Source organism: Phymastichus coffea, unplaced genomic scaffold (assembly GCF_024137745.1).
Source record: "Phymastichus coffea isolate CEN01 unplaced genomic scaffold, Cenicafe_Pcof_1.1 PCOF00096, whole genome shotgun sequence".
Classification (NCBI taxonomy): domain Eukaryota; kingdom Metazoa; phylum Arthropoda; class Insecta; order Hymenoptera; family Eulophidae; genus Phymastichus; species Phymastichus coffea.
This window is the reverse complement of record NW_026706907.1, coordinates 840,524-854,448: the sequence shown is the minus strand read 5'-3', so window position 1 is coordinate 854,448 and position 13,925 is coordinate 840,524. Positions and strand designations below refer to the sequence as shown.

At 35.4% G+C, this 13,925-nt stretch overlaps 4 protein-coding genes across 10 annotated transcripts; all 4 read left to right on the top strand.

Annotated features, from left to right (window-relative positions):
• Window positions 1-1,001: 1,001 nt before the first annotated feature.
• Window positions 1,002-2,281, top strand: LOC131669724 (azurocidin-like). Of its 2 annotated transcripts, XM_058944824.1 has the most exons (5): window positions 1,002-1,149; window positions 1,238-1,590; window positions 1,671-1,848; window positions 1,910-1,940; window positions 2,015-2,281. In XM_058944824.1, exons 1-5 carry the CDS (start codon window positions 1,107-1,109, stop codon window positions 2,055-2,057), a joined length of 648 nt encoding a protein of 215 aa, XP_058800807.1. In that variant the 5' UTR covers window positions 1,002-1,106; the 3' UTR covers window positions 2,058-2,281. The 2 variants fall into 2 exon arrangements, with proteins under 2 accessions (XP_058800807.1, XP_058800806.1); XM_058944823.1 differs by having other exon boundaries at window positions 1,671-1,940.
• A 2,070-nt stretch (window positions 2,282-4,351) lies between these two features.
• On the top strand, window positions 4,352-6,242 carry LOC131669723 (azurocidin-like). 4 transcript variants are annotated; one of them, XM_058944821.1, is made up of 5 exons: window positions 4,358-4,451; window positions 4,516-4,892; window positions 4,973-5,150; window positions 5,212-5,242; window positions 5,316-6,242. In XM_058944821.1, exons 1-4 carry the CDS (start codon window positions 4,409-4,411, stop codon window positions 5,235-5,237), a joined length of 624 nt encoding a protein of 207 aa, XP_058800804.1. In that variant the 5' UTR covers window positions 4,358-4,408; the 3' UTR covers window positions 5,238-5,242; window positions 5,316-6,242. The 4 variants fall into 4 exon arrangements, with proteins under 4 accessions (XP_058800803.1, XP_058800804.1, XP_058800805.1 ...); XM_058944820.1 differs by having other exon boundaries at window positions 4,352-4,451; window positions 4,540-4,892; window positions 4,973-5,242; window positions 5,316-6,058; XM_058944822.1 differs by lacking the exon at window positions 5,212-5,242 and having other exon boundaries at window positions 4,359-4,451; window positions 5,316-6,239.
• A 1,408-nt stretch (window positions 6,243-7,650) lies between these two features.
• LOC131669726 (azurocidin-like) lies at window positions 7,651-9,539 on the top strand. 2 transcript variants are annotated; one of them, XM_058944828.1, is made up of 5 exons: window positions 7,651-7,752; window positions 7,841-8,193; window positions 8,274-8,451; window positions 8,513-8,543; window positions 8,617-9,539. In XM_058944828.1, the coding sequence occupies exons 1-5, from the start codon at window positions 7,710-7,712 to the stop codon at window positions 8,657-8,659; spliced, it is 648 nt and encodes a 215-aa protein (XP_058800811.1). In that variant the 5' UTR covers window positions 7,651-7,709; the 3' UTR covers window positions 8,660-9,539. The 2 variants fall into 2 exon arrangements, with proteins under 2 accessions (XP_058800811.1, XP_058800812.1); XM_058944829.1 differs by lacking the exon at window positions 8,513-8,543 and having other exon boundaries at window positions 8,617-9,534.
• A 1,411-nt stretch (window positions 9,540-10,950) lies between these two features.
• Window positions 10,951-12,329, top strand: LOC131669725 (chymotrypsin-1-like). Of its 2 annotated transcripts, XM_058944826.1 has the most exons (5): window positions 10,951-11,053; window positions 11,142-11,494; window positions 11,575-11,841; window positions 11,918-12,111; window positions 12,206-12,329. In XM_058944826.1, the coding sequence occupies exons 1-4, from the start codon at window positions 11,011-11,013 to the stop codon at window positions 12,092-12,094; spliced, it is 840 nt and encodes a 279-aa protein (XP_058800809.1). In that variant the 5' UTR covers window positions 10,951-11,010; the 3' UTR covers window positions 12,095-12,111; window positions 12,206-12,329. The 2 variants fall into 2 exon arrangements, with proteins under 2 accessions (XP_058800809.1, XP_058800808.1); XM_058944825.1 differs by lacking the exon at window positions 12,206-12,329 and having other exon boundaries at window positions 10,952-11,053; window positions 11,918-12,197.
• Window positions 12,330-13,925: the final 1,596 nt, after the last annotated feature.

Genomic DNA, 13,925 nt, shown 5'->3' with positions numbered 1-13,925 from the left:
AATTCAGGCACGTTAAGCGATCTTTCATGGAATTCCATGTGCACATGGAATTCCCGTAATAGGAAAAAACGTAAGAGACGCGCCACACCAGATGGATTTCTTTTGATCGCGTCGACCGCGAAAAGAGCTCCTAACTATGACGCTAACATTGAGAATCTCCACTTCCGCACTGGCACGCTTGTAAGCAGGAAAAGTGTTCTGACCGCTGCACACCGTCTGAGAAATCAAAGAATGAGCGAAGTTAAAATTATATTGCTGGTTACGCGAATGTGGCTTTGGTACGGAAATATTACCCAGAAGTGTAAATGACGTACAACACATAGAACTACGTGTCGGCTAATTATACTCGCTACTATATTCTTACATGATAACGATAGGCATTAACATTCTGAAGTGAAAGGAGTTTTGTAGTTATTACACACATTTTTAGTTGGAACACAAAGGATCTAAAAATCCATCCGGCTGCTGTATTCGCGATTGATCTTAAAGATTTAAAAATAACTAATTATTAGAATTGCTGGTTGGGGCGTATATCAAGATGGTACAAAGCTGTCGGATTTTGGAAACGACAGTGCCCACAGTACTATTGAATAAAACTACCAAATACAATTCCCTGTATCCAAGTGCAACTCGATAGTTTAAATATATTTTTGCATAGTGACTGGGACGCTCCAGAAATCCGTAAAAGAAATCAACAAGGATCCATCCAAATCTCGAGGAGTATTGTCAGGAATTCAAAAACTACATACAACTGACTAGACACTTATATTTGTATCATTACAGAAAATTCATCAAACAAACCAAAATATGCCCATAACAATCGTTTTTTGAACGCTTACTCTTTTTTTCGTAAAATTTGGAAAATGTGTATAATTGCGGCTTGTTATACAAGTGATACACCTAATGGTCGATAAAATGAGGTATGGTGAGACTGACTACATTTTCCTTGACTTTGACGAACTTATCGAATGTCATTGCAATAATTATAGCGGTAAGTTACGCGATCGTGACGAATTGTCGTGAAGAATCGATCATTTTGTTTCACATTTAACATTAGTTACGTCGTGACTCTTGAACAGTTAACTTGTATCTCTTTTAATAGTAGGATGCCACAGAAGATGCTTGTTCTTTTTCGATGTTTAACATATGGTATAAAATCAGTATAATTTGTATTAAGTTAGAATTCATTAATTTATCTAAATTTACCATGTAGTACGTTGTTGTTTAATAAATTTAGGCATGTTAATCGGCTTGTCACACGAAACCCCATTAATAGGCACTAAGGTGAGAGATGTTCGACCAAATGAGCTTCCGTTTGTCGTGTCGATCGCAAGAAGAGCCCAAAGCAATGACACCCATTTCGTCAATCGTCACTTTTGCACTGGAACGCTCATAAGCAGGAGAAATGTTTTGACTGCTGCACATTGCTTCGCAAAAAAATTGCTGAATAACACGGAAGTTATTGCTGGCTCGGCGGACGTTAGACTTGGTCACAAGTACTCCCTAGAATCTGGGATAACGTATGACAACTGGAAAAAAAATAAAACAGAGCTGAAAGACCTGTTCGTAAATGATATCATGGTTTTGACGGTAGCAAAGAGTCTTTGTCGATTAATGAAAATACAAGTGGTTTTAACAATTGTGGTAAAATTAATGTTATAATTTTTTAGTTAGCAGGTAAGGGAGTCGACTGTCCCGAAGGTCATATAGCTAAGATATTGACATTCGCACCAACAGATTTATACGGTTCAACCGTTAGAATTGCCGGGTGGGGCGATTCTCTAGATGACGTGCTACCATTTGTTTTGACAACGGCAGTGTTGACAGTTCTAAGTAACGAGGAATGTGGTAATAGAACCAGTAATTTGGCACGCAAAAATATGACTCCATTGGAAAATTTTTTCTGCAGTTTTGCAACGCCCTCCGTCGTATCAAGCTGTGTAACAGACTGCTCTCCCAACAGTTAGTGAACTACGTAGTTCGATAGGTAATCTAATAGTAATTTTTTGTTCAGGGTGACAGTGGAGCTCCGATTCTCAATAAACAGAATCAACTAGTAGGCATAAACATAGGAAGCTGTCCGGCTCTCTTGGGTTACCCTGTATGGTATCAACGTCTGCATCAAATTAATGTACATCTCCATCTGTATTATTATAGAAATTTCATCCGGGATGTCTTAATAACCTCATGAGAGACGTTTTTAAATACCATATGACACTTTGTTTATAGTTTTCAAGATTGAAAATAAATAAACTTGGGTGGTTGTTTTACAAGAAATCTATTCTGAAAGCGTATTAAATTTATAAATTGCGGTTTTCGTGATCATTGCACGTACAATGCAATCAATTACTACTTCTAGAGTGCATTCACAAATTTACTCGAACGGATACGTTCTACCCAATAACAGATATTTTGTCGTACAAATAGCCTTCAACAAAATAGTTTAAAAGCGCAAATGAAAACTCTCATAGTACTAGACAGTTTCCATAAATATAAGACGATTTACCAAAACACATTCTTTTTAAAATAACATTCAATATGTTAACAAATAAATTAACAATCCAAAACTTAAGCACCCGAGAAAAAAAGAGATAAATTTAGGAATCATGGTATCTTGTAACAAACACATGCTACATGAAATCTGAAAATATGAACCGCATAATCTGAATTATTAACAATAATAAAAATAAACGAAGAAAGATTAAACGTTATAATGAAAATAAACGAAATTATTAGAACAACAATAAATCTTTGATAGAACAGGAAATGATAGTAAGTCATTAGAATTTTATAAGTAATGAACTAATCCGGTCAAAAGAACACATAACTGGTATAGAATCAATAAAAATTGGCGATAAAGTAATTACCAATAAGAAGAAGATGGCTTATATCTTCAATAAATATTTTAGTACCGTCGAGAACAAACTTGCAGCAAAAAAACCGGTATTTTTGAATCATAATTTAAATTTCCACTTTCAAAAAACACAGAACATTTTCTATTTAAATTATACAGACAGTGGTGAAACATAATAAATTATTAAAAATATCGAACATGAAGCGGGAGATGTGAACAACATTTCAATTAATTATAGACATGTATTAATAGTATCAAATATTGCAAAACATTTTCGAAAAAAGAATTCATATCAGATTAAACAAATCTAAATAAAATAAAATATATTCTAACTTGAATTTAGAAATAACATAGGCACAGAAGACGCATTGACTCACGTCAAACATTTAATGGTAAATGGAATATATAATATCCAGAAAATTACAGCATCTTTCCTTGATTAGGCCAAAGCGTTTAATACAATTAATTATAACGTATTAAGGAAACTAGAATGTTATAGAATCCCAGGACTACCATGTCAATTGTTGAAAAGTTATGTAACTAATATCTAACAGATGGTAAAAATTAATATATGCTCCGGTAACAAAGAATATATAATTTGTAATGTATCGCAAGGTACTATTTTATGACCATTACAATCTATCTGCTGTTTGGAAAATCCTATAGGCACTTCCTGAAGAAAAATATCATGCACGATCAACGCAGTAGTAGTAAACAAGAAACATGGCTGGAAACAGAAGAAGCTATGAACGAATCAAAAAATACCAATATATAGGTAGTGAAATAAATTATCGTTTAGCACAATGAAAATGGTTTATATAGCGTTTGGTTAGTATATTAATAGTGCTTCTGAAAATTGAAATACAATGATAGAAAACGTGAAGATTGAGAGAGTTGGAAAAGGCAGTACTCGTAGTAATCTCAAATGAAGAATGTAACACAGGAACTACCAAGACGATAGGTGGGAATTTTATTATACCAGCTGTCCACCAGTACTCCGACGATTCCATGTATTTAAGAAATCTTCTCATTACATTTTTACAAACATTACGTTGGCACTGTAATGTTCTGTAAAATAAATAAACAGGTTGATATTAAGTAAGGGCAAATATCCATTCAAACCACGAGGAGGATCCTCAGGAATTCAGAAATGAGAATCAACTGATTACACACTTATATTTGTATCGTAACAGAAGATTCATAAAGTAATTCAAAATATGCTCCTCAGAAATATTTTGAATACTTAATTTTTTATTTGTACGCATGAAATATTTTCAGGAACCTTATTCTTTTTTTATAAATTTGGAAAATTGTGTATAATTAAGTCTTGATTTACTAATAATATACGACTAGTCGATAAAATAATATACGATGAGCGATCGATTATATTTTCCTGGACTTTGACGAACTTAACGAATGTCATTGCAGTAATTATAGCGGTATGTTACGCGATCGTGACGAATTGTCGTGAAGAATCGATCATTTTGTTTCACATTTAACATTAGTTACGTCGTGACTCTTGAACAGTTAACTTGTATCTCTTTTAATAGTAGGATGCCACAGAAGATGCTTGTTCTTTTTCGATATTTAACATATGGTATAGAATTAATATAATTTGTATTAAGTTAGAATTAATTAATTTATCTAAATTTACCATGTAGTACGTTGTTTGTTAATAAATTTAGGCATGTTAATCGGCTTGTCACACGAAATCCCATTAATAGGGACTAAGGTGAGAGATGCTCGACCAAATGAGCTTCCGTTTGTCGTGTCGATCGCAAGAAGAGCCCAAAGCAATGATACCCATTTCGTCAATCGTCACTTTTGCACTGGAACGCTCATAAGCAGGAGAAATGTTTTGACTGCTGCACATTGCTTCGCAAAAATATTGCTGAATAACACCGAAGTTATTGCTGGCTCGACGGACGTCAGACTTGGTGACAAGTACTCCCTGGAATCTGGGATAACGTATGACAACTGGAAAAAAAAAAAGTCAGGACTGAAAGACCTGTTAGAAAATGATATCATGGTTTTGACGGTAGCAAGGAGTCTTTGGCGATTAATGAAAATACAAGTGGTTTTAACAATTGTGGGAAAATTAATGTTATAATTTTTTAGCTAGCAGGCAAGGGAGTCGATTGTCACGAAAGTCATTTAGCTAAGATATTGACATTCGCACCAACAGATTTGTACGGTTCAACCGTTAGAATTGCCGGTTGGGGCTATTCTCCAGAGGACGTGTCACCATTCGTTTTGAGAACGGCAGTGTTGACAGTTCTAAATAACGAAGAATGTGGTAAGAGAGCCAGTGTTTTGGTACGCAAAAATATGACTCCATTGGAAAATCATTTCTGCAGTGTTGCAACGCCATCCGTCGTATTAACTTGTGTAACAGACTGCTTTCCCAACATCCAGTAAACTATATTGTTCGAGAGGTAATTTACAGTAATTTTTTGTTCAGGGTGACAGTGGAGCTCCGACTCTCAGTAAAAGGAATCAAGTGGTCGGCATAAACAGAGGATGCTATCCGTCTCTCTTGGGTTACCCTGTATGGTATCAACGTCTGCATCAAATTAATGTACATCTCCATCTGTATTATTATAGAAATTTCATCCGGGATGTCATAACAACCTCATGAGAGACGTTTTTAAGTACCATATGACACTTTGTTTATAGTTTTCAAGATTGAAAATAAATAAATTTGGGTGGTTGTTTTACAAGAAATCTATTCTGAAAGCATATTAAATTTATAAATTGCGGTTTTCGTGATCAATGCACGTACAATGCAATCAATTACTACTTCTAGAGTGCATTCACAAATTTACTCGAACGAATACGTTCTACCCAATAACAGATATTTTGTCGTACAAATAGCCTTCAACAAAATAGTTTAAAAGCGCAAATGAAAACTCTCATAGTACTGAACAGTTTCCATAAATATAAGACGATTTACCAAACCACATTCTTTTTAAAATAAAATTCAATATGTTAACAAATAAATTAACAATCCAAAACTTAAGCACCCGAGAAAAAAAGAGATAAATTTAGGAATCATGGTATCTTGTAACAAACACATGCTACATGAAATCTGAAAATATGAACCGCATAATCTGAATTATTAACAATAATAAAAATGTACGAAGAAAGATTAAACGTTATAATGAAAATAAACGAAATTATTAGAACAACAATAAATCTTTGATAGAACAGGAAATGATAGTAAGTCATTAGAATTTTATAAGTAATGAACTAATCCGGTCAAAAGAACACATAACTGGTATAGAATCAATAAAAATTGGCGATAAAGTAATTACCAATAAGAAGAAGATGGCTTATATCTTCAATAAATATTTTAGTACCGTCGAGAACAAACTTGCAGCAAAAAAACCGGTATTTTTGAATCATAATTTAAATTTCCACTTTCAAAAAACACAGAACATTTTCTATTTAAATTATACAGACAGTGGTGAAACATAATAAATTATTAAAAATATCGAACATGAAGCGGGAGATGTGAACAACATTTCAATTAATTATAGACATGTATTAATAGTATCAAATATTGCAAAACATTTTCGAAAAAAGAATTCATATCAGATTAAACAAATCTAAATAAAATAAAATATATTCTAACTTGAATTTAGAAATAACATAGGCACAGAAGACGCATTGACTCACGTCAAACATTTAATGGTAAATGGAATATATAATATCCAGAAAATTACAGCATCTTTCCTTGATTAGGCCAAAGCGTTTAATACAATTAATTATAACGTATTAAGGAAACTAGAATGTTATAGAATCCCAGGACTACCATGTCAATTATTGAAAAGTTATGTAACTAATATCTAATAGATGGTAAAAATTAATATATGCTCCGGTAACAAAGAATATATAATTTGTAATGTATCGCAAGGTACTATTTTATGACCATTACAATCTATCTGCTGTTTGGAAAATCCTATAGGCACTTCCTGAAGAAAAATATCATGCACGATCAACGCAGTAGTAGTAAACAAGAAACATGGCTGGAAACAGAAGAAGCTATGAACGAATCAAAAAATACCAATATATAGGTAGTGAAATAAATTATCGTTTAGCACAATGAAAATGGTTTATATAGCGTTTGGTTAGTATATTAATAGTGCTTCTGAAAATTGAAATACAATGATAGAAAACGTGAAGATTGAGAGAGTTGGAAAAGGCAGTACTCGTAGTAATCTCAAATGAAGAATGTAACACAGGAACTACCAAGACGATAGGTGGGAATTTTATTATACCAGCTGTCCACCAGTACTCCGACGATTCCATGTATTTAAGAAATCTTCTCATTACATTTTTACAAACATTACGTTGGCACTGTAATGTTCTGTAAAATAAATAAACAGGTTGATATTAAGTAAGGGCAAATATCCATTCAAACCACGAGGAGGATCCTCAGGAATTCAGAAATGAGAATCAACTGATTACACACTTATATTTGTATCGTAACAGAAGATTCATAAAGTAATTCAAAATATGCTCCTCAGAAATATTTTGAATACTTAATTTTTTATTTGTACGCATGAAATATTTTCAGGAACCTTATTCTTTTTTTATAAATTTGGAAAATTGTGTATAATTAAGTCTTGATTTACTAATAATATACGACTAGTCGATAAAATAATATACGATGAGCGATCGATTATATTTTCCTGGACTTTGACGAACTTAACGAATGTCATTGCAGTAATTATAGCGGTATGTTACGCGATCGTGACGAATTGTCGTGAAGAATCGATCATTTTGTTTCACATTTAACATTAGTTACGTCGTGACTCTTGAACAGTTAACTTGTATCTCTTTTAATAGTAGGATGCCACAGAAGATGCTTGTTCTTTTTCGATATTTAACATATGGTATAGAATTAATATAATTTGTATTAAGTTAGAATTAATTAATTTATCTAAATTTACCATGTAGTACGTTGTTTGTTAATAAATTTAGGCATGTTAATCGGCTTGTCACACGAAATCCCATTAATAGGGACTAAGGTGAGAGATGCTCGACCAAATGAGCTTCCGTTTGTCGTGTCGATCGCAAGAAGAGCCCAAAGCAATGATACCCATTTCGTGAATCGTCACTTTTGCACTGGAACGCTCATAAGCAGGAGAAATGTTTTGACTGCTGCACATTGCTTCGCAAAAATATTGCTGAATAACACCGAAGTTATTGCTGGCTCGACGGACGTCAGACTTGGTGACAAGTACTCCCTGGAATCTGGGATAACGTATGACAACTGGAAAAAAAAAAAGTCAGGACTGAAAGACCTGTTAGAAAATGATATCATGGTTTTGACGGTAGCAAGGAGTCTTTGGCGATTAATGAAAATACAAGTGGTTTTAACAATTGTGGGAAAATTAATGTTATAATTTTTTAGCTAGCAGGCAAGGGAGTCGATTGTCACGAAAGTCATTTAGCTAAGATATTGACATTCGCACCAACAGATTTGTACGGTTCAACCGTTAGAATTGCCGGTTGGGGCTATTCTCCAGAGGACGTGTCACCATTCGTTTTGAGAACGGCAGTGTTGACAGTTCTAAATAACGAAGAATGTGGTAAGAGAGCCAGTGTTTTGGTACGCAAAAATATAACTCCATCGGAAAATTATTTCTGCAGTTTCGCAACACCATCCGTCCTATCAAGCTGTGTAACAGACTGCTTTCCCAACATTCAGTGAACTACGTAGTACGATAGGTAATTTATAATAATTTTTTGTTCAGGGTGACAGTGGAGCTCCGATTCTCAATAAACGGAATCAACTAGTAGGCATAAACATAGGAAGCTGTCCGGCTCTCTTGGGTTACCCTGTATGGTATCAACGTCTGCATCAAATTAATGTACATCTCCATCTGTATTATTATAGAAATTTCATCCGGGATGTCATAACAACCTCATGAGAGACGTTTTTAAGTACCATATGACACTTTGTTTATAGTTTTCAAGATTGAAAATAAATAAATTTGGGTGGTTGTTTTACAAGAAATCTATTCTGAAAGCATATTAAATTTATAAATTGCGGTTTTCGTGATCAATGCACGTACAATGCAATCAATTACTACTTCTAGAGTGCATTCACAAATTTACTCGAACGAATACGTTCTACCCAATAACAGATATTTTGTCGTACAAATAGCCTTCAACAAAATAGTTTAAAAGCGCAAATGAAAACTCTCATAGTACTGAACAGTTTCCATAAATATAAGACGATTTACCAAACCACATTCTTTTTAAAATAAAATTCAATATGTTAACAAATAAATTAACAATCCAAAACTTAAGCACCCGAGAAAAAAAGAGATAAATTTAGGAATCATGGTATCTTGTAACAAACACATGCTACATGAAATCTGAAAATATGAACCGCATAATCTGAATTATTAACAATAATAAAAATGTACGAAGAAAGATTAAACGTTATAATGAAAATAAACGAAATTATTAGAACAACAATAAATCTTTGATAGAACAGGAAATGATAGTAAGTCATTAGAATTTTATAAGTAATGAACTAATCCGGTCAAAAGAACACATAACTGGTATAGAATCAATAAAAATTGGCGATAAAGTAATTACCAATAAGAAGAAGATGGCTTATATCTTCAATAAATATTTTAGTACCGTCGAGAACAAACTTGCAGCAAAAAAACCGGTATTTTTGAATCATAATTTAAATTTCCACTTTCAAAAAACACAGAACATTTTCTATTTAAATTATACAGACAGTGGTGAAACATAATAAATTATTAAAAATATCGAACATGAAGCGGGAGATGTGAACAACATTTCAATTAATTATAGACATGTATTAATAGTATCAAATATTGCAAAACATTTTCGAAAAAAGAATTCATATCAGATTAAACAAATCTAAATAAAATAAAATATATTCTAACTTGAATTTAGAAATAACATAGGCACAGAAGACGCATTGACTCACGTCAAACATTTAATGGTAAATGGAATATATAATATCCAGAAAATTACAGCATCTTTCCTTGATTAGGCCAAAGCGTTTAATACAATTAATTATAACGTATTAAGGAAACTAGAATGTTATAGAATCCCAGGACTACCATGTCAATTGTTGAAAAGTTATGTAACTAATATCTAATAGATGGTAAAAATTAATATATGCTCCGGTAACAAAGAATATATAATTTGTAATGTATCGCAAGGTACTATTTTATGACCATTACAATCTATCTGCTGTTTGGAAAATCCTATAGGCACTTCCTGAAGAAAAATATCATGCACGATCAACGCAGTAGTAGTAAACAAGAAACATGGCTGGAAACAGAAGAAGCTATGAACGAATCAAAAAATACCAATATATAGGTAGTGAAATAAATTATCGTTTAGCACAATGAAAATGGTTTATATAGCGTTTGGTTAGTATATTAATAGTGCTTCTGAAAATTGAAATACAATGATAGAAAACGTGAAGATTGAGAGAGTTGGAAAAGGCAGTACTCGTAGTAATCTCAAATGAAGAATGTAACACAGGAACTACCAAGACGATAGGTGGGAATTTTATTATACCAGCTGTCCACCAGTACTCCGACGATTCCATGTATTTAAGAAATCTTCTCATTACATTTTTACAAACATTACGTTGGCACTGTAATGTTCTGTAAAATAAATAAACAGGTTGATATTAAGTAAGGGCAAATATCCATTCAAACCACGAGGAGGATCCTCAGGAATTCAGAAATGAGAATCAACTGATTACACACTTATATTTGTATCGTAACAGAAGATTCATAAAGTAATTCAAAATATGCTCCTCAGAAATATTTTGAATACTTAATTTTTTATTTGTACGCATGAAATATTTTCAGGAACCTTATTCTTTTTTTATAAATTTGGAAAATTGTGTATAATTAAGTCTTGATTTACTAATAATATACGACTAGTCGATAAAATAATATACGATGAGCGATCGATTATATTTTCCTGGACTTTGACGAACTTAACGAATGTCATTGCAGTAATTATAGCGGTATGTTACGCGATCGTGACGAATTGTCGTGAAGAATCGATCATTTTGTTTCACATTTAACATTAGTTACGTCGTGACTCTTGAACAGTTAACTTGTATCTCTTTTAATAGTAGGATGCCACAGAAGATGCTTGTTCTTTTTCGATATTTAACATATGGTATAGAATTAATATAATTTGTATTAAGTTAGAATTAATTAATTTATCTAAATTTACCATGTAGTACGTTGTTTGTTAATAAATTTAGGCATGTTAATCGGCTTGTCACACGAAATCCCATTAATAGGGACTAAGGTGAGAGATGCTCGACCAAATGAGCTTCCGTTTGTCGTGTCGATCGCAAGAAGAGCCCAAAGCAATGATACCCATTTCGTGAATCGTCACTTTTGCACTGGAACGCTCATAAGCAGGAGAAGTATTCTGACTGTTGAACATTGCTTCGGCGGGCTTGCGCTAAGTGACATCGAAATTATTGCTGGCTCGGAAGACGTGAGTCTTGGTGACAAGTACTACCCCGAATCCTGGATAACGTACAAAGAATGGAAAAAAAATAAGAAAGGATACATGGAATTTTTGCATCATGACATAATTGTTTTAACGGTAGCAAGGAGCCTTTGGCGATTAACGAAAATACGAATGATTTTAGCAATTATTTTGAAATCGATATTATACATTTTTAGCTAGAAGGCAAAGGAGTCCGTCCAGAAATTCATCCAGCGACGATATTGACATTCGCGCCGACAGATTTGATCAGATCAATCGTTAGAATTGCGGGTTGGGGCGTTTCTATAGATGGCAAGTGCCCATTAGTTTTGAAAACGGCACTTACAACGGTTCTATGCGAAGAGGAATGTCGTAAGAGGGCCAGCGATTTGTCACGCAACGATTTACTTATAATGGAAAATTATTTCTGCAGTTCTGCAAAGCCAGGTGTCTTATCAAGCTACGTAAGAGACTGCTTTTACAGCGTTCAATGGCATGTAGATAGTTCGATAGGCAATCTAATAGTAAGTTTTTGTTCAGGGTGACAGCGGTGCTCCGATTCTCAATAAACGGAAACAATTGGTGGGCTTGAACATAGGAGTTTGTCCGAATCTCATCGGATTCCCTCTGCGATATCAACTTATATATCAAATGAATTTGCACATCCATCTGTATCATTATAGAAATTTCATCAAGGATGTCAAAATAACCTCATGAGAGTTCTTTTAAGTATCGTAAGAAACTTTTTGTTTCTAGCCTTCAAGATTGAAAAAAATAAAACATATAAAATTAGGTTGATGTTTGACTATATAAATCTGTTCGGAAAAGGTATTAAATTCGTAAACTACGGAATCCACGAGATTGTCAAGTACCATGCAATAAATTACTGCTTCAAGAGCGCATTTACTTGAAGCAAAGCATTCCAGCAAACACCATCAGATATTTCGTCGTACGCATAGCCTCTAACAAAAACAATTGGGAATGCAGATGAAAACTCTCATTATACACCGGAGTTTCCATGAAAAAAAGACTACTTACCAAACCAAATTCATCTCGATCAATCACTCTCGCCCAAGTCGAAGAAGACGGCCCCCATTATCCAAACAAACAAACTAAATCAGTCAAGAGCTCTCATTTTTTTCCTCCTTTCGTTTCCCGCAACGACAATGCATGCACATTGATATTCAAAGCTCACGAATGACTTATCGCCTGGCCATCAGCTCCCCAGAGACAAACGAGCGGTTAAATGATGCAAGCCGAAGTGCGGGTGGGCCTTAGGCGCGGGGAGGGAGGGGGCGAAGCCCTTTAAGAAACGTTATTCTTTTTCTCGCGCGCCACGGTGGCGCAAGACTGGAAAATCCGTAGAACATCACGCGAGCGCGATTACAATTTTATGAGCCTGCGCCGTAATTAATGCGCGCGCGCGCAACGCGTCTGGGAATTTTTTAATTGCGCGATATGGGAAAGGCCAGGCGCGTTGCCTGTTTTCCTTCTCGCCCGTTACCTGCGCTGGATATTTCGCTTCCAGACGCTAATTAATATTTCTCTCGGCATATCGGCATTCTGGTGAATTGCTTTTTTTGCCGTTCCAACTTTGCTTTCGCTCGCGTGGGCGGAGACACGTGTGTACAGTAGATTTTTCGATAATGTCAAAATTACAAGCGTTGGGTAATCTTCTCTTAACCGGTTAATTATTAGTGGTGCACGAGTTTAGTTAAAGATCAGCGAGTTACTCTGATCTAATAAGCACTTTACAGTCATTTTGTACGTGTAAAGACACGCTGTACATTTTTCTCCATTCCCGTTCGAAATATTCCGCGACAATTTACAACTCCATTCGCTCGTTACTCCTCCATCGCTCTCTCCGACAACGACGAGCATTCGCGCGCAACGAAAACCCCGTTGAAAAACCAAGCGTCTCCCTCGTTTATTTTTTTATTTATACTCGAATGAATATTCAGAAAAACGAAAAACACGCGCGCGCGCCCGGTTCGAACGGCAGTAAATCAAAGTCGGCGTGGTGTGCGTGTGTCACGCGCGCGCTGACAGGCAGCGAAAACGACCTGGCAAAACAATTCCGCGGCCGTAAAAAGGCGAAACAAGCGCGTGGGCAAAGCACCGGCCAGCGACAATAACAGTAGCGTGAAAATCGTCGGTTAAGATCGATGGCCGATACGTTTGGCCGGCACAGCGCGCATACTTGACCATTTTTGTGGGCATCGATCGCAGTCGGCGATATTACGAGTGCCCCCCTGCCCCGGCGGCGCGCTCGTTGTTGTCGCGTGTAAGCGCGCCGCAAGCGAGAAACCGGAGAGCGACAATTGGTGGCGAGGGCGCGAAAAGGCCCCCGCGAGAAATTTGTTTTCCAACAAAGGCCGCGTATCCGTGGACGATCGGTCGACGCGCGCGCGCGCCTTCGAAAATGAAGACCTTCACGTGGCGTCTGAAAAGGGCCGTTTCCGAGGAAATCACAAAAACTCGGGGCTGCGCGCGCTGCGAGCGCCCGATAGTATCGCTGCTCCACGATTTACTGGCTCGAGTGGCTGAA

Excerpts from the sequence above, each read along its gene's own strand:
- LOC131669724 (XM_058944823.1), top strand. The coding sequence starts at position 1,107 with ATGCCACAGAAGATGCTTGTTCTTTTTCGATGTTTAACATATG. Across the intron at positions 1,150-1,237 it reads TTTTCGATGTTTAACATATG|GCATGTTAATCGGCTTGTCA; the intron begins GTATAAAATCAG and ends TAATAAATTTAG. Across the intron at positions 1,591-1,670 it reads ATGATATCATGGTTTTGACG|TTAGCAGGTAAGGGAGTCGA; the intron begins GTAGCAAAGAGT and ends ATAATTTTTTAG.
- LOC131669723 (XM_058944819.1), top strand. The coding sequence starts at position 4,409 with ATGCCACAGAAGATGCTTGTTCTTTTTCGATATTTAACATATG. Across the intron at positions 4,452-4,515 it reads TTTTCGATATTTAACATATG|TACGTTGTTTGTTAATAAAT; the intron begins GTATAGAATTAA and ends TTTACCATGTAG. Across the intron at positions 5,243-5,315 it reads CATCCGTCGTATTAACTTGT|GGTGACAGTGGAGCTCCGAC; the intron begins GTAACAGACTGC and ends TTTTTTGTTCAG.
- LOC131669726 (XM_058944828.1), top strand. The coding sequence starts at position 7,710 with ATGCCACAGAAGATGCTTGTTCTTTTTCGATATTTAACATATG. Across the intron at positions 8,194-8,273 it reads ATGATATCATGGTTTTGACG|CTAGCAGGCAAGGGAGTCGA; the intron begins GTAGCAAGGAGT and ends ATAATTTTTTAG. Across the intron at positions 8,544-8,616 it reads CATCCGTCCTATCAAGCTGT|GGTGACAGTGGAGCTCCGAT; the intron begins GTAACAGACTGC and ends TTTTTTGTTCAG.
- LOC131669725 (XM_058944826.1), top strand. The coding sequence starts at position 11,011 with ATGCCACAGAAGATGCTTGTTCTTTTTCGATATTTAACATATG. Across the intron at positions 11,495-11,574 it reads ATGACATAATTGTTTTAACG|CTAGAAGGCAAAGGAGTCCG; the intron begins GTAGCAAGGAGC and ends ATACATTTTTAG. Across the intron at positions 11,842-11,917 it reads CAGGTGTCTTATCAAGCTAC|GGTGACAGCGGTGCTCCGAT; the intron begins GTAAGAGACTGC and ends GTTTTTGTTCAG.